The following is a 27,567-nucleotide window of genomic DNA, read 5'->3' as shown; positions in this document are numbered from 1 at the left end:
ACAACACCAACTTCAAATGATGGAAAACACACAATTTTGTATCACAATCTATAATATTATCTCAAAAATTATCATGAGGGTTTTTTGTGGTATATATAGTTACTTTGTTTATTAACACAAAAAAAATCCACTGGCTACTATAATTTCTAATATTTTTTACTTAGAAAATAGAACAGTTTTCACAATAAATTCTGTCTGATAAATGAAACTGACAAAGCATGCTTTCTTTACAACTGAAAAGTTCCCCCAAAAGGATAAAAGATGATATAGATAATGTTTGGTATTTATTGAGCACATATTCTAAGGGATTTATATGGAATAACTCATTCAAGAGATTTAAAGATATAAATTATATACCATTGATATAAAGAATATTATTTAATGGTAATTCAGGCAATTTTTTTAATCCATGATCTTTCTTTTTTGTTTTGTTTTGTTAATTCCAAGATTATTCTTTTTACAAAATACATTATAATTCCACAGATACAACTAGGGAACAGAAATATATATGGGAAAAAACACTTTACTATAATAAACTACAAGAAAGTCTCTTTTTTCATGATATTAAATTTTTCTTCTAAAAATGGAAGCAAAATTTTCAAAATCAATGAACAAGAAAATAATTTTATTTTTAAATAATCTTTTACATGCTACATTACATATTAAATACATCTAAAGAGTATCCATGTTATTGCCTGATGCAATCAAAGATGAATTTTTCAACACCACTTACAGGTCTAATTGTCTCAGTTTTTTGGTTTTCTTTTTTTTTTTTCATTGTAATATTTCCCTGTAGAACTACTGCTATTTTGTTGTGGTTTCCCTGCATATCATTCTAAATAGAGTCATTATGAAAAATTCAACCATAATTTTGTATAATTTTAATCAAACCTCCTAATATAATCACAAGCAGAAAAGGCTAAAGATATACTTTTTTAAAACAGAAGATTCTTTCAAGAGAATTTTGCCTAATAAAATGCACAAACCTACTTCTGAAACTATTAAATGTCTTAAAGGTTTGTAAGTAATTTGAAGAATTATTTAACCACATTCTTGATATTATAAAGGGCTAAAATTGAACAGCCAACCCCTTGTTTATTTCTTTTCAGCCATGCTGACTATTGGAGTCCTAGAAATTTGGCTCTCTTGCTTAGCTTCTTCCCCCCACCCCACCTTTACTTATTGGAATCTCTCATATAATTTGTGACCCTCACTATTTTAAAAATCTGTGAATTTATAAAATGGTTGGATTCATCAGGTAATATGGGACCCTAAGTTTCTTTGAGTCCAGACCCTCATTTATGTTTGAATTCCCTTGGTCATTCCCATCCCCCACACCTGCCCCAAAAAGAATTACCCACAAGGCAACTCATTCCATTTTCAATTTTCATTACTAAAAATGTCTTCCCTACACTGAGCTGAAATCTTCTTTCCTACACCTGCCACCCATTTGGGGTTGTGCCAGTCTCAGCACTAGCCCTAGCAAGATGACCTTGGGCAAGTTAATCTCCTGTTGCTTGAGTTTCCTTAGTTGTAAAATGGAGATATAATACATGTATGTTATAGATACATGGAGATTAAATAAGAATGTTTATAAAGCACCTGGCACAACAGAGGGCCTCCAAGAATGGTACCCTGTAATAGGAATAAGAAAGACTCCTCTGCATGGGCTGCCATCAGAGAGATGGTGGCAACTATCATTAATTCTCCTCTGAATCAAATAACCCCATTTCCTTCAATGTTTCTTTGAACAAAAAGATATTGTCAAAAAAAAAAAAAAAGATATTGTCTTCCATATTCTTCTAGCCATTCCTTTTTGCACAAGTTCAGTTCTTTGAGGAAAGGCCAACTGCCAGTCCAAACACATATGTATTAAACTATTTTGTCAACTGAGAGCAAACTCTATCCTCATGTCATTGCAAGATAATATTTCCTTTTTATATTGCTATTTAATCTTCCTTTCCCCTCCTATCTCAAGTGTCCCCATATGTGGCCCTCTGGCAAGCCGGGCTATGAGGAAGGCAGTAAGTATGGATACTTTATGGTTCTAATGTGAGGAAAAGACAGAAGCACCTCTCAGATATTAGGATGTATCTGAGAAGTTCCCCTCTTCATTCTGGTAGGACGTCAGTTCTTCCTTCTCAAGGATCATTCCTCTATGTTCCTTCTTCTGGAATTCACAATTTTGAGTGGTGGCTCCATAAAACATCTTCTTTCTGGGACTCACAAAATTCTCATGGTTGAGTTCTGTCTCCTCAGCTAATTCGTCTTGGTCAATGATTCCACATTTCTCCTCAGAGAGAGACTCTGGGTCAGCCCACTCCTGTTTCTCCCCAGAAGCAAAGACACCATAGAAGATCACGCCACTGTAGTGCACCAGTGCAGCTATAAGGAAGACATTCTGCCATTCCTCTCGGGTCTAAATGGAAAACAAAATGCAATTAATGTTTTAACCAAAAACAGAGTTTAAGCAGTGTGTTCTGAAGGCCTTCACTGAGATGGAACCACCTGCCCAACCCAAGGCAACACTGTGCTTCTTAGGAGGACATGGCCAGAACCTACATGAGTCTGTACCTAATTTGTGTACTCACAAAATAAGCATTAAGACCATAATGAGGGCTGGCATTGTGGCTCAGTGGTAGAGCATTTGCCTAGCGTGTGTGAGGCACTAGGTTCAATTCTCAGCACCGCATATAAATAAATTAAATAAAGGTCCATCAACAAATAAAAAAAAAAGACTACAATGAATGTGACTTTTCATTTTAAAAATATATTTTAAAATAAATGACTTGCAAAAATGCATGCTGCACCATTGCACAGTTCTTCTAAACATGCCAATGTAGTCTCCTCTCTTGGAGTAGGCTAAGTCACACTCGCTTTAGGACCCAACAATTTTAAATGTCAGAAATCCCTTTCTTGCTTGCTGTTGTATACACAACAGTATCTGAGCCATTGAAATATTCAACCTTTATGATCAATAGCTTACTTAAAATCATATTTTCTGCATAAAAAGTGGTAAATCAAAAAATAGGGGCTTGGATATAAATCGGCATTAGAGTACTTGCCCTGGCTTCCCTCCCCAGTACTGCAAGAGGTGGAGAGGGTAGTGTTTAAAGTTAGCATAAGATAATATCTTAGATTTAATAGGCATATTACCAATCTTATCATCTCATGAACAAAAAGGGAAAACATGATTCTCTGACTATAAAATCTCCAAATTCCATCTTCCTCTTTTTCAACAGGCAAGGAAAGTTACCTCACGCTTTCTTCTCAAAGAAGATGGAAGAATTTCTGAAGTCATATTTGTAATAAGCTATTCAACTAAGAAAACAGGCCAAAACCCCATGGTATCAAATAATTCCTGACTATAATAAGTGGCATCCTGAAATTTTTTCCATGATAGAGATACAGAAATCAAGTGGCCTGTGGTTGAACTCTGGATGGGTTGCAGGATCTCTCTGTACGCCCATGCTGGTGTAAATACACAAAGGTTCAATAAAGACTGAGTGCCACACCCTCAGAGGTTCTTAGAAAGGATCATTAATGTCTTGTTTATTTTCTTCTTAACAAGGAAGTATAACAGCACTAATATCCTTGCTAGAACATACTAGGCAATAGATGGAAATAAGTTATAAAGTTTAATCACTTCAAATTATAAAACAATCCTGGTAACTCATTTATCCTGAGTCAACTGCCTCAGTTTCTTCTTTGGATATCTCAAGGGTCTTTGTGACCTTCATCCCTCTCCCCTGAACCTTTATTTCTTAGTTGAGAAAACATGGACAAACAACAATCAATCCTGGTGTACTGATTTAAAAACAGAAGTAATGATTTAAAAAACAGAAGAAAAAAGAAGGGGGAGGGGGAGGAAAGAAGAGGAAAGAGTGGTCCAACAACTTCATCAAGGTTAAGGACACACATATTTACATTTACAGGCTTGAGATCTCAAGTTTTGCAGCACTTCTACTGTAACCCATAGCCACAAAGGAGACCATTACCTTGTGCTTGGTCATTGCACCAACAATGAGGGGACAGACCATTCCAGAGAGGGTTCCCACTCCATTTGAGATTCCCATGAGAATGCTTGCATAGCGGGGGGCAATGTCGAGGTGGTTGACGTTAAAACCTACAGTGAAGCCGAAACCTCAGAATCAGAGTCAAGAACAGAATTTCAAATATCCTTTGGAAAACACTTGGTTTGCCCCAATTTCCATCAATCCACTTGATCTCCTCTAGTATTTGACTAACGGACACCCTACCAAGAGGCCTTGGTTTAGCACCACCAGGCTGTGTCTGCACAAAACAAATATGCTATGATTAACAATGTCTACCTGGGCCCCAGATGAGAAGAACTGAAGAATGTGTACCCTACAGATATGGAACTCCAAAATGTAGTGTTTGGGGAATCCTGAAAAGCCAAAAAGCCAAACCCTGCACCATATCTTTTCAGATTCAACAATCAAACTCTGTAGAACCCAACCTTACTTTGTAATATGCCCCCTTCTAGCCCTGGACTCACTCTTAAAAGACCCTGTTGGAAAGTCTGCCTTCATGTCCATGAAGTTTATTGGAAAGGCTGTTTTTCAGAATAATAAACATTTGCACAAACATTAGCAGAACCTTCTATAATTGAAAAACACTTTCGACACTTTCACACACCTACTTGATTTGGAGTCTGTACATTTGGATTTGAATTTTATTTCCACCACACAATCAAGTGCAGTTTTAGCCTTAGTTCCTTCATCACTGAAGATGAGGATCCTCATCAGTAAAGATGGGGATCTTATGACTCACCTCTTAAAGATACTGTGGCATAAGAGTCAAGAGAAACGGGTGTGTGGGAGCCCTTAGAGAAGAGCTAAGCTACTTCAATCACCGTCACCACAGCTGCTTCCACTGTCCTTGCTAAGCATTTCCCTGTCTTTGGGATCTTCTATCAAAAGTGCTAGAAGTGGTAAAATAATATGTTGCCAATACCTCACTGTTGAATTCATTTGTCAGGAGAAAAGAATGAGTAGAAGCAAGAGGAAGGAGGGAAGGCTAGGAAAGAGGCTTATGGCCGTGGAAATCAACTTGGCCAATATTGCCCAATGGTGCCTTTCAGAGTCAGACAGACCTCAGTTCTGAGATGCAACCCTGGACTAAGGATTTAAACTTCCTGAACCTAAGTTTCTTCATCTATAAATTTGGGTAATAAAGTTTTGAGTATTAGGTTAAATAATGCATGTTGAATACCTGCTAACTAGAGGTGAAAGCTAACACGTATGCTCTTGATAGGTTGTTAGACATCTGTCTCATTCACCACTACCTTCCCAGCAAAGTATCTGGGACATAGAAGCCGCTCCCTAAGTAGTTGTTTAATTAATAACTAATTTCAGTAACTAAAATTGCAGTAACTGATTTTCAGTAACTGAAATTAGTTGCAGGTTTTGTTTATTCATATCTTTGTTTCCCTTAGTTTTGTTTTTTAATTCTCTATTCTGTACAAAGGTCCTGAAAATAAGATTTAAAACAAACATTTTTTTTCCCTAATCTTGCATATTGGTTGGCTGCTTTTTTCCTACCTCCATTTAAGGAATGTTTTTGAGAAAACCATTTCTGTAATACACACACCTACTCTTTCAGATCAAAGAGCCAGAAAGTCAGAATATAAAACAGCTGCAAGATTAATTAATCTTACAGTTCATTTGACTGTGATAAATACTTTATTAGAAAAGAACCCAGAGATAAAAAGCAATTAATGATTGTCTCGTATTATATTCTGATACAAAGCCTAGGCATCTGTGTTCAGCTGAAGATAATGCGACAAGAGCCATTTAGATTTCTAGCCCCACAATCCTGGTGCTCAGGGAGGAAAAATCACCAAGTGACTGAGATATTGATAGATTTTTGTAGCAGACAAAAAAAATTTGCACACAAGTTGGGAGAGTGTGTGCTCCCAAACTGGCCATCATTCAGTCCTTGCCTCACCTGTCAGGACTGTCTTGTCTATAATCAGCTCCTGAATTGTGCCAGTCTTCCCTGGAATCCCTATTTATTCCTTATAAAGTTTACAGACAGCAGATCCTGAGGAATTATCACCCTCATGGATACAGTCCCTCCCACAGTGTCATTGTTGAGTCAGACCTTATTTCAATTTAAGTCACTCAATCTATTTGGGTGAGTTAAATGACCTCTCTGAGTCTCAATATCCCCATCAATAAAATGGACATAGCAATTACCTTATCATAAGATCGTGATGGGGATTAAATGAGAGATCATGCTTTAAAATTGGCAAGCATGCCATAATCCCAGTGACTAGAGAGGCTGAGGAAGGAGGATCATAAGTTCAAGGGCAGCCTCAGCAACTTAGTGAGAACTTATCTCAAAATAAAAAGGCCTGGGGATGTGGCTCTGTGGTTAAGCATCCTTGGGTTCAATCCCCAGCACCACCACCCAACCCCCTCCCAAAAAAAAGAAGGAAAGAAAAATAGAAAGTGGCAAGCATGAAGTAAGTGCTTTTTAAAAAAAAAGAAAACAACAACAAAAAAGCAGCAGCTGTGGTTGGGGGCATTGGGTTTCCCTCCTTCTGATTGTGACTTAATTGGCAATCCAAAGGAAAGGAAGCAATATGAACCTGAAGGTTTCAATATCTCTGAAGACAGGATATGAATCTCTTTTACATCACAGAGTTATCAAGGGAAGATGTCCCTCAACATCCTACGGGAAGAAAGTCAGGACTGCTCTATCCTGGTTACTCAGAGGATGCTGATCAGCAATCATTGGGGAGCTTTGTTAGAAATACATATCTCAGGCCCCACTCTGAGCCTACCAAATCAGCTTCTGAATTCTGCAAGATCTTAGGGTGGCTTCTTCATACATTAAGGTTCGGGACTCTTAGTTCGTGTGCATAATAATAGAGCAATGGCAACAGTGAAGACATAATTTTGTTTTGCCTCTGTCACTCTGCTGAGGGCTTCAAACACCTTGTTTCCACTCAAATGTAAACTTTCTGAGGGCAGAATGTTTGATTGGTTTGCTGCAATACCCCCAGTGCTGAGAGCAGCGCCTCGCTAGTGGAAAGCATGGGGCAATGCATGCAAGGTCTCAGTCCATCCTTCCAACAGTCACATGAAGTAGTGGTTGTCTCTCTCCAATCTCTGGATGAGAACTTAAATAATTTAGCAAATTTTTTCTTTTACAAATGAGAAGTAGTCAAGAATGGTCTCACACCCAGGTCTATGCACTTCCAAACCCAAATTCCTAGATGCAAGGTACTTTGAAAGTCGACTTTTTTTTTAATTTATTCATTGGCTCTATTTACTTTTGATAGATACCTCAAACCTCCATTTTCGGGTAGTTTGGATCAGAAGTTCCGTCTTTTTTCTTTTCTGGCACATTACCACTCTATTTGATATTTAGGTAGCCTGGGATAATGGGAAGATCACAGACTGACAGGTAAAACTGTGCTTTGTCCTTATTTTGTCACAACTGTATGACATTAGAAAAGTTCCCAGTTTTTCTGAGTTTTTGGTAAATATTAGTAAAATAATGAAAAATCAGTAAAATATTGATATTACTACTTGCTTCACAATGCCATGAGATAGATGCAATTCTGTAAAATTATCTGTACATAACAATTTTTATTGCAATATTTTAAAAATAGACAAACAACTGAATTTTGTTTCGCCATCCAGTTTTGCACAGGGAGCTTCTAAAGTCTGTAAGATATGACATGGTGGCACACTGGCTTCTCATAGTAGATTGATTTCTGCTCCTATAAAATGGGGATCCTAATGGCCCTGATAGCCCTAGGGTTTTGAATGTGCCTGGAAGAGTCTGCTTGATCAAGGTAAGCTCATATCATCATTGCTGTTCCTACCTGCTCTACCTGTACTGAAAGTCCCCTTCCCTCTCCAGACCTGCATTCCTTTTTTTTTTTTTTTTTTTTTTTTAATGAAGGCTTTATTTAAGAAAGTGTCCCACCCTAAAAAAAACTTAGATCTCTGCTCATGCCTCAGAGAAGTCAACAGCATTTGTGCCTTTTTCTATGGCAGAGTAAAGAAAGACAACTAACTCCAGCTTGAATGGACTACTAAGCCCATCCCAGTCATTTCACAAAGTCTCCAACTAGCTAGAACTCTCTGGGCAGAGGCCCTCCTTCTTGCAGTGGCCTGGCTGCTGATGGACGGTGCTACAAAACCCTTGTCTTTCCTTCCTCCTAAGATTTGATGAATCAATCTATAGACAAGATTCAAGATTCAGACACACAAAGGACACTTTACCTGAAATGGCAAAGCCACTAAATCCTACAGCAAGCACCAGAAAGGAGATAGCCACCCCTTTGGTATGGGAAAAACCAACCACCAGGAGCAAGGTTGCCTCCATGCCAAAACCTGCAAATGGAAACAATGGGGGGGGGGGTCATTTTCATATCAGCCAGAGTTATTAATTTATCACATAAGAATGAATCCATATTTCCATGGACCCAAGTTTTTAGTCCATACATTCTAGTACAGTGCTATTACCCAGATGTGCCATGCCCATGTGACCATGCTATTATCACCCAGGTGTTCTGTGAACTTTTCAACATTATCCTGATGCACATTGAATACCAAATGGTTCCAGTAGGTTCCAATGATGCTCCTGGGATGAGGAATGTTATTAGTCAATTCATGAGTCGTTGCACCTACCATTTCTTTTTTTTTTTTTTTTTTTTTTTTTCTTTTTGCAGTGCTGGGGATCGAATCCAGGGACTTGTGCTTGCAACGCAAGCACTCTACCAACTGAGATATCTCCCCAGCCCTGCACCTACCATTTCTAAATACTAAAACTTCTATATGCTTTCACTGATCCCCTTTAACTACATAAGTTATGGCCACCCACATAAAAGTAACATGTCAAAATGGCCACAGTAATCATGGTATTTCAGGTGGCTGAGGCAGAAGGACTGTGAATTCAAGGCCAGCCCAGGCAATTTAGCAAGAGCCTGTCTCAAAATAATTGTTTTTTTTTTTTTTAAAAAGGGCAGGGAATATACCTCAGGGATAGAGTGCTTGCCTAGCAAGTGTGAAGCCCTGAGTTCAGTCCCCAATACCACAAAAAAATAAAATAAATATAACATAACAATATTAATATTTATTGCCAGAAATGGCCATAAAGCTGTAATAGATATCTGAAATAAAAATCAGGGCCCTACTGCTTGTAACACAGAAGGCAAAATTCTTCAACAAGATCTCAGGTCTCTTTTTTAAAAAGTCACAATATATTTGCACAAAAAAACATAGCAGAACAAAAGTACTTTCTATTCCTTTCATTCAAAATAAGTGAGTCCAGCACAATAAAAATGAATGAGAAAATTATGAAATTTTTTTCTCATAAAAAAAAATCAGCCAACAGCAGACAGAAAAAAAAAAGTGGTAAAAATACCATTTGCAGTACATGAAGTGCCTGGGATGGGGGAGACAATTGGTGATGCTTCCTTCTGGAGACTGCTGATTCTAGACATCCCTACACCATTGTCCTGCAGTTACATCGAAGGCAACATATTCAAATCAAGTCTTCCCCTACTTTTTGCTCCTAAGAAAAACAAAGCAAACCACCACCAACAAGTTCTTTGTTTTCCTTCTCAAGATTAATCTCCTAATACTTGTGTTTAGGACTCAGACTATAGAGTCCGACAAGATTGGCATCCAGTTCCACCTCACAATCACTGATGGTGGTTTAACTGTGGACAATTTATTTCAGCTCTTCAATTCCTCCTCAAAAAAGAAATGGAGATAATAATATAACCTTGTAGCATACTGGGAGATTAAATGAAATCGGGTCTGTGAGGCAGATGGGCACAGTTCAACAAATGTTTACCAAAAGCCCAGTGCAGAAACTTGAGAATCATCTTGGATTTCTCTTCCTTCCTCAGCTGTCACATAAAAATCCATGGGTTTATCCTCAAAAATATCTACCAAATCCAACTTCCACTTTCTCCACCTCTGTCTCTGCCTTAGTCCCGGGCCTCATTTGCCTCTCAGCAAGACAACTACAATAGCCTTTTTGGCGGTCTTTCCTCCTCATCCTCCTCTTGTCCATTTGCTCACCGCTGTCTTCCTAAACCACATGTTTAATTAACCCCTTCTTTGCTTGAAACATTGGTCAAGGGCTCCACATCCATAGAACAGCCTTATATAATAGTCCCTCTTGCTGGTCCATTTTCCTCTTCTGCCAGCCCTCACCTCTGACCTCACTGCCCCTGTCCACACACAGCCCTCTGTGTTGCATTAACAGCTCTAAAACTGTTTCCCAATCCTGTCTCATGCCCGTGCATATTTTCATGTACTATTCTTTGCCTGGGACATTCTTCTTTCACCATCTTCTCTTGTACTTGAGACTCTCCTTTAAAGTTTGGTTCAAATATTTCTTCCTCTAGAAAGCTTCCCAGACAGCCTTACCTGACCCTCCACCAGTGTAACTGACATTTCCTTCTTCTTCTTACTTGCTATAGAACTTTTCATATTGCTTTGTGATTTTTCCTTTGTGTTTCTGCCTCCCCCACAAAACTATACTTTTAACACAAAGTCTGGTTTAGCACAAAGTGCACACTCAGTAAATAACACTTAACCAATTAACACCAAGGAAAGAAAATGGGATCAAAACATTTAGGTTGAAATACAAGCTACAGCACTTATCGTAAATCTTGGCTAAGTCACTTAAATTTCTGAACCCATTTCTTCAAAATTACCATAGAGAAAGGCAAGCATTGATTGCTATTTTAGATGGACATCTAAAGAGAATCAAAAGAAACTATGGAACCAGTTTGTGCCTTTGAAATATGAATTTGGGCCGGGTGCAGTGGTGCACACTGTAATCCCAGCAGCTGGGAAAGCTGAGACAGGAGGATCACGAGTTCAAAGCCAGCCTCAGTGAAAGTGAGGCACTAAGCAACTCAGTGAGACCCTGTCTCTAAATAAAATACAAAATAGGGCTGGGGATGTGGCTCAGTGGTTAAGTGGTTAAGTGCCCCTGGGTTCAATCCCCAGTTCCAAAAAAAAAAAAAAAAACTTGAGGGTTTGGGCTGGAGATGTAGCTCAGTGGTCTGGCACTTGCTCAGCATGCACAAGCTCCTGGGTTTGATCCCAACATTGGGGAATGGGAGAGAAAACTGGGTTTTATATCATTTTATACTTGTTCTTAATTTGCTTCATAATTTCAAATTTTTCAGAGAAAAATTGCTAGTGTTCAATATACTGATTATATGTGTTTTAGAAGTAACCTATCTTAAATAACAAAGCATTTGGCTGACTCTCTTTTAACATTTCAACAAAGATTGTGCCAGAAAGTTAATTCCCCCAAAGAATTAGAATGAGGACATTGTATGAAGAATAAAACTTAGAAATGATTTGTATTGATTCATTTATAAGAAAAAGGTGATCATGACCAAATTATTAGCAGATTGTCAAAGCAAGTAAAAGCAGTGAGCACCTAAATGGTTCCTATTGGTAGTCAAAATGCTAGAGAGAACTTTGTTGTAGGAGCTTAAGGATAAAATTTGAATTTCAGGAATACCCAAAAGATCCTTGAAAATGAACCTATGCAGAGTTGACAAGATAAGCAGCATTAGGATTTAAAGACCTAAGAACATTTTCATTTCGTACTAGAACAGCCTGGGTGGAATTCACACAGGCAACTGATTCAGCCAGACTAGAATGTTTTCCTTTTAGTCCTACTTACAGGTACTCTAGTGGAGAATACAAGGATCTTGGAAATATGCCCTGATTCAGAATGAACTAGAACAGAACATCATGTCCTAGGGTGATCTACTTGTTTTAACTGATTGTAAGAGCACATACCCCTTGTCTGTGGAAAGAAAAGGACAAGACAGACTCCAAGATATCTGTGATCCTTCTTACATGAGAAATGGCCGGTGTATCTTTTCAGGAAACATGAAAACAATTAAAATTCTCTAGAAGATCATTGAAAATGTCTTGTCATAGCAAAACAAATCTGGCTTATTCAGTGATCATACAAATTTATGTTTTTAGGTAGTTGTCTCTGATCAAACATCTCTATTTAAACAAAGAGGGATGACTATGTTCTTTTTCTTTTTTTAAAAAGTTTCTGGGTAGAATTCACTGATCATACTATGTCAAAATATAATAGTAAGAAAAAGCCAGTGAAAGGTATTTTTTAAAAGATGGGAGGAAGTTTGGGAGAATATATATATATATGTATATATATTCTCCTTTTTCTCAACAGGCACTTTGTTAACACTTAAAATTTTTTGAGTTCTCATTACCGGCACACAACACCATCCCCACCACTGCCTCACTCTGATTCCCATCTCCACAACACATTGTGTTCTCCGACACAGCCTCCTGCCTCCTCTTATAAGAATGCTTGTATCACACTGGGCCCACCCAGATAATATAGAATTATCTCCCAATCTCAAGATCCATAATTTAATCATGCCCACAAAGTCCCTTTTGACAAGTGAGCAAGCATATTCAGAGATTCTAAGAATTAGAACCTGGATATTATTCTGCCTACTGTAGCTGTTTGGGGAGGATCCTAAATGCAGAGCTCCAAAAGTTCTCCTTCAACACATCAGAGAGTAGGCCTGCACCTGCCAACCTTCAGTCTCCTACACAAAGGCTCAAGTTAAGGTCAGGCCCAACCAGTAATCAGGCTGCTGAGATGCTAGGTTCCCAGCCTCTTTAGTCAGACTTTATTCCCAAGGTGCTGTAAGGTCATTATACCTGCCCTGTATCCCTCCACACTGTAATCATTTCTAACGGACTTGACCCATCTAATCTGGAATCAGAGCATGCCCAAACCCTCCTTTTCAATTTAAATCCCAGTTGTGACCTCTCTCAATATACCCTCTCACTCCCACCTGACCCAGTCCCCTGAAGAGGTAGCAGCAAAGACTGGAAGGATTGGCAATGTTCTAGTCTGATCTAATGCCTTGCACCGAATCTGCCACTCCAATAAGTTACTTTATTTTGCCTCAGTTTTATTTCTGTAAATTGCATATAATTATAGCACCTGCTCTATATGGGGATTATGAAGATTAAATAAGATAATATATGTAAAGAGCTTAGTGTGTGGCATAGAAATCACTCAATAAATTCTAATTTAAAAAAAGCAAAACGAGAAGAATGGAGAGGTTAAAAAAGGTGAATAGATATAAACATTGCATGTTCATGACTAATTTCACCTACCTCTTTTGGGAAATCACCTTTCACTTTAGCTTTGTAAAATGAAAACATAAAGCAGGAACTAAACAATCAAAAGAGACTGGTATGTGTGTACTGTGTATTTGTGTGTGCACATGTGTTATGTGTGTATGCATGCACCCATGCACAAGCATATTTTGGGAAGAAAGAAGACTGTTCAGAAAAAAATACTTTTCTTTCCAGTAGTATGTGCCTGTAATCCCAGAGACTTGGGAGCCTGAAGCAAGAGAATCTCAAGTTCAAGACCATCCTGGGCAACTTAGTAAGTCCCCGTCTCAAAATAAAAAAATGAAAAGGAGTCGGGATATAGCTCGGTGGTAAAGTGCCCATGGGTTCAATCTTCAGTAGCCAAAAAAATAATAATAATAAAAATATTTTCTTTTATGTCTTACCAAAACATACATGTATGTGGAAAGGGATGGAGGAAAGGAAATAAACAATGTAAAACAATAAATGTGGAAGAATGTGTGGAAAAGATAAATAATAAATAGATATATAACTGGAAGTCATGTGGCCTTGGTTTGAGAGTAGGCAAAATAAACATTTCTTTGGTTTTAAGTATGCGCTAATTTATCAGGCATCAGCTAGTTGTCCTACCTCAGGTTGCACAGGTACAGGTTGAATGGCCACTTGGCAGGGGTATGACAGACAGGACTCAGCTGTCTGCTGGACTCAGGGGATTCTAAGGTCCATTCCAATAACTAGACATGGCTTCTAAAGCTTCTTACTCTAATTCTACAGAAGCTGCTTAAGCTCCCTGTGAAATCCACAGTACCTCCACAGTTCATGATCTTTCTGACAGCAGTCGTGGTCAAAATTTTCCTGCTTCTTAGATAATCAGCCAGTTGCCCTCCGATTGGCACGACAATTGTCATCACCATATGTGGGACTGCCGACAAGAGACCCACCTGGAAGCAAAAGGAACCGTGAGCAGCCACCTTTCATTGCTCCTAAAAGACGTCTCTCCGTCATTTCCTGCTCACCCTCATTCCACTGCCCCCACGGCCTCCACCAAATTTAAACATTTAATGTGGGATCCAGGATGGCCTGAATTTAATAATAAACACAACGAACGAGTGAATGATTTTAGGCATAGACCGTATCTGTCTCCTCCACCAGATTGGAAGAAGATGACTTTTATTCATCACAGAGGCCCTGAGGAAGAAGATGACTTTTATTCATCACAGAGGCCCCAGCAGCCAGCACAGGGTGAGTGCTCACTGGTGGCAGCCACCATTTGGTGACTATACTGGTTCTTCCAAGGTTTCTTCTGAGTACTCATAGCTAGGCAGACATCAACCTCTGCTAGGTCTTGTTCCTTCCCTGTAGGAAGGAGATTTTATTCTTCCATGGAGAAGCATGTTTCACCATCAAAAGCCTCTCTCCCTGCAAACAGCCTAATGTCAGTGGTTGGGGACACTAAAAGAAGTTCTTTCTAAACCAACCCAAGCAATCATTGTTACTGCTACTACCACCACTGTGGAGAGAAGAGCGTCTAAAAACTGACCTTTCAAGGTTCTTTCTACTACTCATAGTTGACAGAGAGAAAAGAAAACACAACTTTTTATTCTTAACTAATACACATTGAGTTAGCTTGAAAAACACCTCCAAATTAAGTAGAAACGAAATCTTTAGAAGCAGCTTAACACAGATCTGATCCTAAGAAGAAAGTAAATACCCAACATACTATGCACTGAACATATAACTTGTCCTACCTCCAATTTATTAGATGTCACAGAACTATTATGAATTATGATCAGCAGTTTAATTATTTTATCATACAAATATTTTCTCAGAATCAAGAGAGTTGAAGTTCAAGAATATTTGAAGCATACGTGTGTTTACCTTACTTATTGCAAATCCAAAGACCTCTTCAAAATAAGCAGGCTGACTTATTAAGAGTAGATAAAAGGTCCAACTTCTGCAAAAATTTGCCACAATGATTGCATAAACCGGCAATGATGTGAAAAATCTTTTCCATGGTGTATTAAATTTCTAAGGAGTGAAAATATCATGATATTTTTAGCGAAAATATTGACATTTTATTTTTTGAAGAGTATGACACAATCACTAAGAGAAATACCCATAAAAGGAGACAAGACTTTATCTTTCCATTCCTACTTACATTTAGACTGGCCAAGTTGGCGCCTTCTCCTATGCTTGTCTCTATGTATGTCTTCTCCTCATTGGAGATTGTGGGGTGAGCTGCAGGGCACTCATAGGCCTGCAACAGCCAAAACATGTACCAGAGAATCCCAAACATACCTGCAGTTCAAAACAGAAGGCTTGATGATATGATCTTGTCTTCTTCCTTCTTTCAATTTTTCAATTTTGAAAATATTCCCAAATAACAATAAGAATTTCTCAGCCAAGAGAAATTATTTTTTTCTCTCTCCTGTTGTCATTTACTGATTTTTAAAAAAATCAAGCTTAATATAAATATTAAATTAATCTCAAAGAGATAAGTGTTCCTTTTATATAATAAACTGGTCTTATTAACCTCTGCTTTCATATAATAAACTCTGAGCCAAATCCTTCTAGAATTAAGTGCCATGCCCATGAGTCACGGTGTGAACTCATAAAGACAAACCACTCACCATAAATGTAAAAGACGGAGGCCCATCCAATGTACTGCACCAGTACCCCAGCCAGAGGCATGGCAACCACGGCACCTGCATAGGAGCCTGGAACCAGAAAAGATGGAGGGAAAGTGACCAGTCGCCATGGAAACCTTTGCAGCCCATTTTCATGTGACAAAGCTGATGACAAATCACCCTGAGCCCTTGTAGCATGAGTCAGGCACACTCCCAGTGTGCCCTAAAAAAGGACTCCCTGGAAAGGAAGGTCAACACAATGCCCCTTAGCTTCACCCAGGAACCCTCCAGGGATTAGACAAAGATTGCTCGGGTGCCATGATTTGGAAGTATATGAAAGAATGGAATCAGAAGATGAGAAAAATCTAAGAGAATTTTTAAGAATTTAAATAGGCACAGCATGGGGTGCTTTGAAAGAACATATGGAACCTGCCTTGCAGAGTTCACAGCTGGGAGGATTCTCACCTACATCCTTAAATAAGTGACACTGAACTATTAAAAGGATTTTTTTTTATAGTCTTGATATTTTAAAAAGGAAAGGAAACAACTGAATTTCAGGATGGAGCAAGGGTTCGGAGCAAAGGTTCTTGGTTCTTGTCTCCATTCACTTCCTAAATAGAGACTTTTTTTTTTTTTTTTTTTTTAGTGCTGGGAATTGAACCCAGAGCCTTGTGCATGCAAGGTGAGCACTCTACCAACTGAGCTATATCCCCAGCTCATAAATAGATACATTTTGAAAGTTAATTTCTGTTGAATAAAAATTAGAGGAGGCCATTATTTTGAATGAGGTTTTTGCACTGGGCCCCAACAGACCAGACTGAAAATCAAAATGAAGTTACTCATGCTGAACTTCCACCAATCCAAAATTAAGCTATTTATCTGACTTTTCAAGAAACCAATGTTCCAAACAGGCCAGTTTAATGGTCATGGTGGAGTGCTCTATATTTTAATACTTACACAAAAAAGATAACCTAATGTTAGCCTGATATTTCTCCATTGTCATATGCACTTGTCCCTGCTGTCCTGCAAGGAAAGTAACTTTGAAATGATCAATCTGCTTTTTGTTCTTCATTTCAGCTTTTTTCAGCCTTTTTCTGTACATAAAACCAACCTCTTCTGTACCACCCATTTGGAATAATCATTCTATTTTATGAAATGAACTGCTGCCAATTCCACAATCAAAAATAAAACCAATTAAGATCCTTAAACTAGCCAGGTGCCCATCTATAATTCCAGCAACTTGGGAGGCTACAGAACAGGAGGATTGCAGGGTGGAGTCCACCCTGGGCAATTTAGCAAGACCTTGTCTCAAAATAAAAAATAAAAAGGACTGGGAATATAGCTCAGTGATAAAGCTACCCTCGATTCAATCCCCAGTACCAGAAAAAAAAAAAATCTTAAAATCGTTATTTTGTCCTTTTACATTTCTTACTTTGTAAATGCTTAGCCTTGCAAATACTTAACTGTGTAGGGTGTTCATCTTCTCTAAACAAGATAATAAGGGCTAGAGGCAGTGAATTGGAGTGCCTATCTTCTATGGCTACAGGACATCTAGAAAGGAAACACCATCCCTACAAATCCCCAACAAATACTAACTGAATTGAAAAATTTCTATCCAAAATTCCCCCTGGGCCTTGGATAAGAAAATTCTTGCTTTGTAAAAATAAGCATCATGTAAGGAAATCACACATTCCAGAGTCCAATGCTAAAGAAAATCTTTAGGAAATGGGAGGTGGGGGATCTTCCAGAGAAATGAATTAAACGGTATCTTTCTGAACTCACCTGACCCTTCAAGAAAGGCCCAACATGGACTCCGGAATCTTTAAGGCTACACCAGACGAAGTTGAAAGATTCATTCACAGATAAGATATGAATAAATATTTGTCTCATGGGGTTGATTTGAGTTTAAACTACACTATGTATACAAGATGCTGTGTAAGCAATAAAGGGTTACACAAAAGCAATATATGCCAAACCCAAGGTCAACATCATTCTAATGGAGGAAAATTGAAAGCATTCCCTCTAAACACTGAAACAAGGCAGGGAATCCCTCTTTCACCACTTCTATTCAACATAGCCCTGGAAACTCTAGCCAGAGCAATTAGACAAATCAAAGAAATTAAAGGGATATGAATAGGAAAAGAAGAACTCAAACTATCACTATTTGCCAACCACACGATTCTACATTTAGAAGACCCAAAACTCTACCAGAAAACTCCTAGAACTCATAAATGAATTCAGCAAAGTAGCAGGATATAATTAATACCCACAACTCAATTGTGTTTCTATTCACCAATGACGAATCAGTTGAAAGAAAAATCAGGAAAACTATTCCACTCACAATAGCCTTGAAAAAAATAAAATATTTGGGAATCAATCTAACAAAAGAGATGAAGGACCTCTACAATGAAAACTATAGAACACTAAAGAAAGAAATTGAAGAAGACCTTAGAAAATGGAAAGACCTCCCATGTTCTTGGATAGACAGAATTAATATTGTCAAAATGGCCATACTACCAAAGCACTATACAGATTTAATGCAATTTCTATTAAGGTTCCAATGACATTCTTTGTAGAAATAGAGAAAGCAATCATGAAATTCATTTGGAAAATAAGAGACCCAAAATGACCAAAGCCATCCTTAACGAGAAAAGTGAAGCAGGAGGTATCACAATATCAGAACTTAAATTATATTACAGAACTATAGTAATAACAGCATGGTATTGACACCAAAACAACCATGAAGACAAATGGATCAGAATAGAAGACACAGAAATACACCCACATAAATACAGTTATCTCATACAGACAAAGGCACCATAAACATACATTGGAGAAAAGACAGCCTCTTTAACAAATACTGCTGAGAAACCTGGAAACCCACATATAGCATAATGAAATTAGACCTCTAACTCTGAGCCTGCACAAAACTCAACTCAAAATGGAATAAGGACCTAGCCTTAGATCAGAGACCCTGCGATTACTAGAAGAAAAAGTAGGACCAAATCTCCATCACGTCAGCTTAGGAACAAACTTCCTCAACAAGACTCCTAAAGTACAAGAAGTAAAATCAAGAATCAGTAAATGGGACGTATCGAACTAAAAGGCTTCTTCACAGCAGAAGAAACAATCAAGAATGTGAAGAGAGATCTTACAGATTGGGAGAAAATTTTCACCACCTGCATGTCAGATAGAGCATTAATCTCCAGGATATATAAAGAACTCAAAAAAACCTAATACCAAAAAAACAAATAACCCACTTAATAAATGGACAAAGGAACTGAACAGATACTTCACAGAAGAAGAAATACAATCGGTCAACAAATATATGAAAAAATGTTCAACATCACTGCAAATTAGAACTACACTGAGATTTTATCTCACTCCAATCAGAATGGCAATTATCAAGAATTCAAGTAACAGTAAATGTTAGTGAGGATGTCAGGGGAAAGGTACACTCATACATTGCTTGTGGAACTGTGAATTGGTGTAACCACTCTGAAAAGCAGCATGGAGTTTCCTCAGAAAACTTGGAATGGAACCATCATTTGACCCAATTATCCCATCCTTGGCATATACCCAAAAGATTTAAAATCAGTATATTAAACTGATACAGTCACAACAATGTTTATAGCAGCTCAATTCTCAATAACTAAGCTATGGAACCAACCTAGGCACCCTTCAACAGATGAATGGATACAGAAAATGTGGTACATTATACACCATGGAATATTACTCGGCCATAAAGAAGAATGAAATTAAGGCACTTGCCAGTAAATGAATGGAAGTGAAGACTATCCTGCTAAGTGAAATAAGCCAATCCTAAAAAAACAAAAGCTAAATGTCCCTTCTGATATATGGATGCTGACTCACAATAGGTAGGGGGGTAGAAGAAGGAGTAGAAGTTCACTGGATTGGACAGGGAAGAGTCAGAAAAAAGACAGGGGAATGGGGATGGGAAAGACAATAGAACGAATGGGACATAACATTCATATATGGATACATAACCAGTGTAATTCCACATCACGTATAACCAAAAAGAATGGGAAGTTATACTCCATGTATCATATGTCAAAATACATTCTACTGTCGTGTATAACTAAAAAGAACAAATAAAAATTTTTTAAAAAATACATGGTTACATAAACCAGGTACAGTAACACCTGCCTGTAATCCCAGCAACTGGGGAAACTGAGGCAAGAGAATCACAAGTTCAAGGCTAGTCTGAGCAACTTTAGCAAGATGCATCTCAAAATTTAAAAAATAATAAAAAGGGCTGGAGATGTGGCTTAATGGTAGCATGGCTCTGAGTTCCATTCCAAGAAGTGCAATAAATAAATAAATAGTCACACAAATGCCAACTGTTACTGCTTTTATCATGTACACCATGACTGCGTATTTTTTTTTAACCTCAGAATTCCTCAAACCGATAAGGAAAGACTCCAATGCATATGTCAGAAAAAGGATGCCACTTCTGATTCTATGTGTGGAGAGGGTGGTCTTCTGCCCTAGGCCAATACCCTGGGAGGGGGTGGGTAATACCAAGGCATGCCAGGACAGGGAGGGTCAGGAATAACCAACAGCAGCTGTGAGACATTGCATGCTTTCTGTGTGCTGAGTACTATTCTGAGTACTCTGTCCCCATGATTTTATTCAACCCTTCAGCTTGATGACTTAGGTGCCAATATTTCCATTTTACAGGAGAAAACAAACCTAGGGAAGGTGAAACAAATTGCCTGAGGTCACACAGATATAAGTCCTTTTTTTGTGGGACTCTGAAGCCTTTCCTTCTAATGACACTTCCTGTGGATATTCTTTAACAGTGCCACACCTTAACTGAGAAATGTAATAAGGCCAGTGACTTTGATCAGATAACTTTCCTTGAGATTCAAACCATTTCTTAAGTCAGCCCTTGTAGGATCATAAAAACACACTAAGGATAGGGAGTCATTTTCGGGGCGGAGCCTTACACTCTCCTAGGTTGAGTAGGAGGGTGGAGATGTTCTTGAACTACAAACAAGAGGCCAGAGATGGTTTCTAAAGATAAGAAAGGCTAAAGATGTAAGATATCTTAGCTGTCCATGGAATTCCACATGAAGCACAAGAAAGGGACATTGTTGAATAGTTTACAACAAATTCCCAGAAAACACTTTACTGGTATTGTTATTTAAAGGAGATAGAGTGAAGAAGAGATAAATAAAACATTCAATGAACAAAAATAAATAAATAAATAAATAAAAACTGGAAACCCAAACAGACCAATAGGTGACTGGCCAAATATTATTATAATACCATTACATAGTGGTTTACTATGGAATCATTAAAATTATAGTGTAAGAATACTTAATATAAAAAATGAAACATTGTTGAAAGGGAAAAGGAAGTTACAAAATACTGTAATAGTGTGATCCTGTGTATGTAAAAGAGAACAATTGTGTGCATTTGTATGCATTTCTGTGTGCAACTTGTAAATTGAATAAAGATGACACATTTTGATTGCCAAAAAATAAAAATAAAACATTCACAAAAATAAAGAAGTAGTGCAGGTTCGCTTGTCTTAAGAAAGGCATTGAACTTAAAAAAATCAGCAGAGAGGTGGGGCAACATGGGAAGACCCTCCAGGAATGTGTCACCACAAACAGACCAATATGCTCTTTTGTTTGAGAAAGACCAGTTTGGGCTCTTCTGTTTGTTTATGTTTGTTTGCTTATTTGTTTTGAGATGCTGGGAATCAACCCAGGTCTTCAGATATGCTAGGCAAGTACTTTACCTCTGAGCTGCATCCCCAAGCCAGACAGACCAATTAGAACACCTACTCACACACCAAACCATCTTTACAGCAGCTAAGGAAGCCAGCTCAACTGGGCTCAGACAGCCTAAGGAGCTTAATGAGGAAGAGTTAACAGCTTCCAGAATAAATTCTGTATGAAAAAAATTAAACTAGTATTTGGGATTATGCTGAGAGTAGATTGGATCATATGGACAAAGACAATGAAATGAGAACTCAGAGGACTTTGATTCCTAGATAAGGAATCTGAATATCAACAAAGCAGAGAGATCTTAGGCTGGAGCAACAACCAGGAGTCTATGGCCAAATCTTCCTACCCTAAACTAGACCATAAAGGGAGGATGCTTTGTATCTTCCCAGAATAAAAACTAGGAATTAAGAGTAAAAGTTCCTAAAACAATTATATGACTAAAATGTGTTCCAAACATAGTATGTAAAATCAACTTTTCTCTTAGCAAGTGATTCTTTCATAGGCAGAAACTGGTTTGTTTGTTTGTCTGTTTGTTTGTTTGTTCATTTATACTGGGGATTAAATACAGGGGCCCTTTACCACTGAGCTACATCCCCCGTCCTTTTGGTTTATTTTGAGACAGGGTCTCCCTTAGTTGCTGAGGGTCTTGCTAAGGTGCCCAGGCTGGCCTCAAACTTGTGATTCTCCTGCCTTGGCCTCCTGAGTCACTGAGATTATAGGTGTGTGCTGCCATACCCAGCAGAAACTGTTTATAAAAAACAACTCTCATTTTTCATCGTATTTATTTTAATGATTATATTGCAATGAATCAATAAAGATAATAGTTATCTAAAAAGGAAGAAAGGAATAAAACCAAACAAAACAAAAAAATAGGACAAACCTAAGTTCCCATCCCGACCATATTGTAACTTTTGCACCTTAAGGCACAAAAAAAAATATATTTCACAACTGTGTTGATAGCAGGAACCTGTGCTATCCTTTTCCTACTGTGGATCAGGACCTGGGTAAGACCCCTCAGAACACCGAGTACTACCAGGGATACCCAGAGGGCCCGTCCCAAAGGGGTAGCTTAGAGTGAGGCAAAATTTTAGCAAGGTAAAGTTTGGAGCCCCAGAAATTAAAGTTGTATCACTATTTGGGGGCCACTAGTTTAGTTTACAGTAAGATGAATGGGCTCCATTTATATCTGGAATATAATGGCAACTAATTTAAATATCTCTGTGAAATGTGTGTGTGGTAGTAGTGGGTAGTAAGGAAAGTTCCATATCTAGAGTCAGGTGGTCCATTCCACCTCCATAATGGGAGGAGACACAGGGCAAGTCTTGGGCTTTAGTTTCAATGTAAAAAGAAGAAGGGTGGGAGGATTAATCATCTCATCTCTTCCACTTTCATCTTTGGCAAAAGTCATTTGTTGGCTAATTTAACAATCACTTCCGACACCTTCTTTCTTCTCCTTCTCTACTACAAAGGTAGGGAAACTAGGCACTTGCTTTCCTAAGCTTCTCTGCAGATAGGAGAGTCTATGACACAATGAGAACCAAGAAAATATGAGTGGAAGTCAGGTGAGGGGTTTAGAAAAGCTTTTGATTTCCCAATGAAAGGGACAAATGGAGCAAGCCTAAGAATAAAATGTTATCACTCTAAGGACTGCAGAGCAGAAGTCAGAATCTGCCTATGCCTTCGATGAATCATTGAGCCCCAGAATCAACACCAGCAACCACTCACCTTTGGAATTCTGTTAGGTGAAAAGAGGAGACTCTGTTTAAGGTCTTAGCAAGGTTTTCAGTGACTTGGAGTCAGAAAGCATTTCTAAATGAAACTTGCTATGATTCTAATACCCTTACCACAAAAGGAAGTTGTGGCCAGCCGACTTCTCTCCAAAGGTGGTGCCCACTTGCTCCACATCCCATGGCAGGCTGGGTAAGTCACACCCTGGCAGAAGGGTTGAAAATCGATTATTAAGTTTGACTCCAATTTCTGTTTGTGTTTAAAGCATGGATGCAGCTTCTTCTACAGTCTACAATATAAAAACCCAGTATAAAAACCCGACACTGATATAGATTAAAGTGTTTTTGTTTTTGTTTTTGTTTTTTTGTTTGTTTGTTTTGCGGTACTGGGGATCGAACTCAGGGCCTTGTGCTTGTGAGGCAAGCACTCTACCAGCTGAGCTATCTCCCCAGCCCTCGATTGAAGTTTTTGTCCCCACCAATTGCATATGTTGAGAGCTAATCCCTAGTATGATGGTATTTGGAAATGGGCCTTGGGAGGTGATTAGGGCATAAAGATAGTCCTCAAGATTAGGATTGATGCCCTTATATGAGACTACAGGGAGCACCCTTGTCCTTTCAGCCACATGAGGACACAGAGAGAAGATGGCTATGATCCAGGAAACAGGCCCTCACTAGATACTGAATCTGCTGAATCTGCCTGAATCTTAGACTTGCCAACCATGAGAAATAAAGTTGTATTGTTAGATGTTCAAACAGATTGAAAAGCCACTAAATAGCATAATTCATTTATTTTGATTCATAATGCAGATACTGAAATTCGAACACAATTCAAATGCAAGCCCAGTGGAGAACTCGAAGGAAGTCTTTGTATCTGATATTATTAAAGAATGTCAGTGTTGGAAGTTTCTCCCACTGTCAGGTCCCCTCATTTTAAGGCACAGAAGCTGAGGCCTCAGAGTCATTAAGTGACTTCTAAAGATCTTCATCTTCATCTTCATGGTTGCCAATGTCACATTCTTTCCACCACTTCAGTATTTCCCAAAGTATGGCCTGTGTCCCTTCAGTGGGACTAGAGTGAGACTAGAGTTGAATTTGAGCTGTAATAATAATATACGTCTTAGTTATGATTGTTACATATATATTATAATATGCTTATGACAAAAAAAAATTAGCAACCTCAAACCCATGATTTCAAAGATACTGTTGCATAGAATAAGGAATTTTATTTTTGTTTTTGAAGAGAGTTGATCTAAGGAAAAACAATAGATGAATTGTAAGACAAGTCACACAAGGACATAACAAAGGTTAGAGGAGAATTACAGAGTTTGGGAAATGGTGTTGTCCATCAGGAGTTGGTGAATCTGACCCAGTTTGACCCACGATCTGTTTTTGTACAAGATTTTTACATTTTAAAGTCCTCAAGAAAAAAAAATTAAAAGAAGATAATATCTCATGGCATATAGAAATCATGTGAAAATCAAATTTCAGGATCCAAAATGTCACTGGAATCCAATCCTGCCCATTTGCTTCCACGGTGTCTGTGGCTCTTTTGTGCAATAACAGCAATATCAAGGAATTGCTAAAGATGCCATGTGGACTGCAAATCTCAGAGTATTTACCTTGCAGTTCTGAATGATGCTGCTTCCTCCACTGAATTGTATCTTTCACCCTTAGAAATTTACTTAAGTTTTTTTTTTTTTTTTTCTTTTTTCTTTTGGCAGCACTGGGATTTGAATCCAGGGGCATGCGCCATTCTACCACCGAGCTACATCTGCAGCCTTTTTATATTTTTTGAGACAACTTCTCACTAAGTTACTGAAGATGTTAAGTTGCTGAGACTGGCCTCAAACTTGGAATCTTCCTCTGGAGTTGCTGGAATTACAGGTATGTGCCACTGTACCCAGCAGAAATTTACAGATTGATTAATAAATGCATTTACATTGCTTTCACTAAAGGAAAGAGTCCTTGTTATGTGAACTGTTAGGTCTGGGGCTTCGGTTTTATCATCTGTTAAAACAAAGGGGGTTAGATTAGATTATCTCTAAGATCTCTATGGAATGAATAGTCCCTTATTATGTATAAATGTGAAGACACACAAAGCATTTTAATTAAAATATTCATAACTTTCACCATTACCAGAGAGCAGGATAAGGTGGGAGATAGAAAAACTGAGTAAAACCAAATTTTCTAAAACGACCATGCTGTCTCTAGTAATATCAAAAACTGTAAGGAAAGTGTGTCTCCTACCTCCACTAGACCCTGCAAAATCCTGACACACATGACACAGCCGTAGTGCACTCTGGCCGCAGAAGGAATGAACATGTTCAAGGTCGATGTTAAGAAGATGGCAGCTCCAAAGACCCTAGGGGATGGAAGCACTGTGTTATTGGACAGGCTGAGAATGGCTGAGACACTCCAGTTAAACATCAGCAATAACTCTAACAGTTCATGAAAGATCCTTATGGAAATTAAGAGACATTAATATGGAGAAGTAAATGGTGTGTTGGTGTCTGGTGTCCCCAAAGCTAGACTCCTCAGTTGCTTTCATTCCCAAGCTCCAGTTGGTGAACCAATTATGGACATGTTTATGGTAGCCCAGGGATGTCCTGCTTGGATAATATCCTGGAAAGTTACGAAATGACTAGATCGAAGTGAACTTGCTGAAGACCCACCAATCTTCCTGGTTCCACCCTAGTGACCCTTCCTATTACCTATGGCTTCTGCCTCTTTAGGGTTTTTGCTTACTGCTTCCCACACCGTTTTCAGTGCATGATGAGGGGACACAGACTATCCAAGAAGCATCTTAGGACCAGATCAGCACAGCACAAGTTATATGCTTCTCTTAGCAAATTTCCTGCCAATGTCACTTACCATCTCCTCCCTACCCAGCAAAAAAGAGCAAGCAGCATTTACTTCCTTTCTCCCATATGTTAATGACTCTTCAACCCTTTCCATAATATGGAAGACTACATATATTATGTGTGATTTCTTTTTAGGGCCATGTTATATTTTAGATGTGGCATCCCTTGAAAGCTCCTGTGTGAGACAATAGAAGAAGGTTTGGAGGAGAAATGATTGTGTTATAGCCTCAACCTCATCCGTGAATTAATGCCTGGTGGGATTAACTGAGTGGTAACTGAAATGATACGGTGTGGCTGGAGGAGGTGGGAATTGGCGGCATGGCTTTGGGGTATATTTTTGTATCTGGCAAGTGGAGACCTCTCTCTCTGCTTTCTGATCACCATGTTAGCTGCTTCCCTCTGACACACTCTTCTGCCATGATGTTCTGCCTCACCTCGAATCCTGAGGAATGAAACTGGCCTTCTTTGGACTAAAACCTCTAAAACCAAGAGCCCTATAATATAACTTTTCCTCCTCATTGGGTCCTTTTAGTCACAATGTCAAAAAAGCTGACTAAAACAGACCAAGATGTAAACATAGCAACCAATATTTGCCCACTTTTTAAGAATAATATAATAGGTAACAATAAATAAAAGCTACAAATTAGGTAAGAGCATAAATAAAGACAGTTATGCTTATACATTTTTAGATCTTAGGGTAGTGACTTTCAAACTTTTTTATCTTAACCCTTAAAATATATTTTATATTGCAGCCCAGTCTTACACTCATACACACGAATATAACTTCAACAAGTTTCAAAAACCAATACTACCCTTATATGCAATTCATTCAGATACATTCTATTCTGTTTTTTATTATCTTCTTTTCTATTTCTTTCTCTTTATAAAATACTTACTGGTAAATCACTATATTGATTTCACAACCATCTAATGAGTTGTACTTCAGAGTTTGACATATACTGCCTTACAAAATGTAATATACTTCATGAAATCAATTTATGTAAAGTCATATAAGAAATACATCGAAAGGGACCTGGAGATCTCTTGCATATTCCTTTTCTGATATACAGTATACTCCACAACATCTTCTCCAAGTGGCCATCTTCCTCTGCATGAATACCTCTACATGACAGATAACTCACTGCTTATTGAGACAGTTCATTCTGTTATTAGACACTTAAATGCTCAAACAACTCCCATAGAGTCTCGAGAAGATTAAAAAAACATAACTGGAAGTCTAGAGGCAAATCCTTGATACTCACATGACAGAACCTTTATGGTCCTGGACAATGTTAACATAAGTACATAGGATTACAGAACATCTCTGATCAAAGGGAACTAAAACACAATTTAGTTCAATGTTTTCATTTCACACATGAAATAACTGTGGCCCAGAGAGTGAGGAAAAGTGACTC

At 38.2% G+C, this 27,567-nt stretch overlaps 1 protein-coding gene across 1 annotated transcript in view; it reads right to left on the bottom strand.

The window, feature by feature from the left end:
- Positions 1–1,788: 1,788 nt before the first annotated feature.
- SLC17A8 (solute carrier family 17 member 8) overlaps positions 1,789–27,567 on the bottom strand; it is a 50,803-nt gene continuing 25,024 nt past the window's right edge. Inside the window, exons 4-12 of the mRNA XM_079141376.1 lie at positions 25,539–25,653; positions 23,406–23,493; positions 15,806–15,892; positions 15,334–15,473; positions 15,054–15,203; positions 13,984–14,116; positions 8,265–8,375; positions 3,999–4,126; positions 1,789–2,419 (exon numbers count right to left, since the gene is read on the bottom strand). Of these exons, the coding sequence (XP_078997502.1) occupies positions 2,084–2,419; positions 3,999–4,126; positions 8,265–8,375; positions 13,984–14,116; positions 15,054–15,203; positions 15,334–15,473; positions 15,806–15,892; positions 23,406–23,493; positions 25,539–25,653 (1,288 nt within the window). The 3' untranslated portion in view covers positions 1,789–2,083. The remainder of the gene's footprint in view (positions 2,420–3,998; positions 4,127–8,264; positions 8,376–13,983; positions 14,117–15,053; positions 15,204–15,333; positions 15,474–15,805; positions 15,893–23,405; positions 23,494–25,538; positions 25,654–27,567) is intronic.

The sequence above is a fragment of the Sciurus vulgaris genome, assembly GCF_902686455.1.
Source record: "Sciurus vulgaris genome assembly, chromosome: 5".
NCBI classification, from domain to species: Eukaryota; Metazoa; Chordata; class Mammalia; order Rodentia; family Sciuridae; genus Sciurus; species Sciurus vulgaris.
Note: the sequence above shows the minus strand (reverse complement) of the source record. Positions and strands in the feature narration are given on the sequence as shown.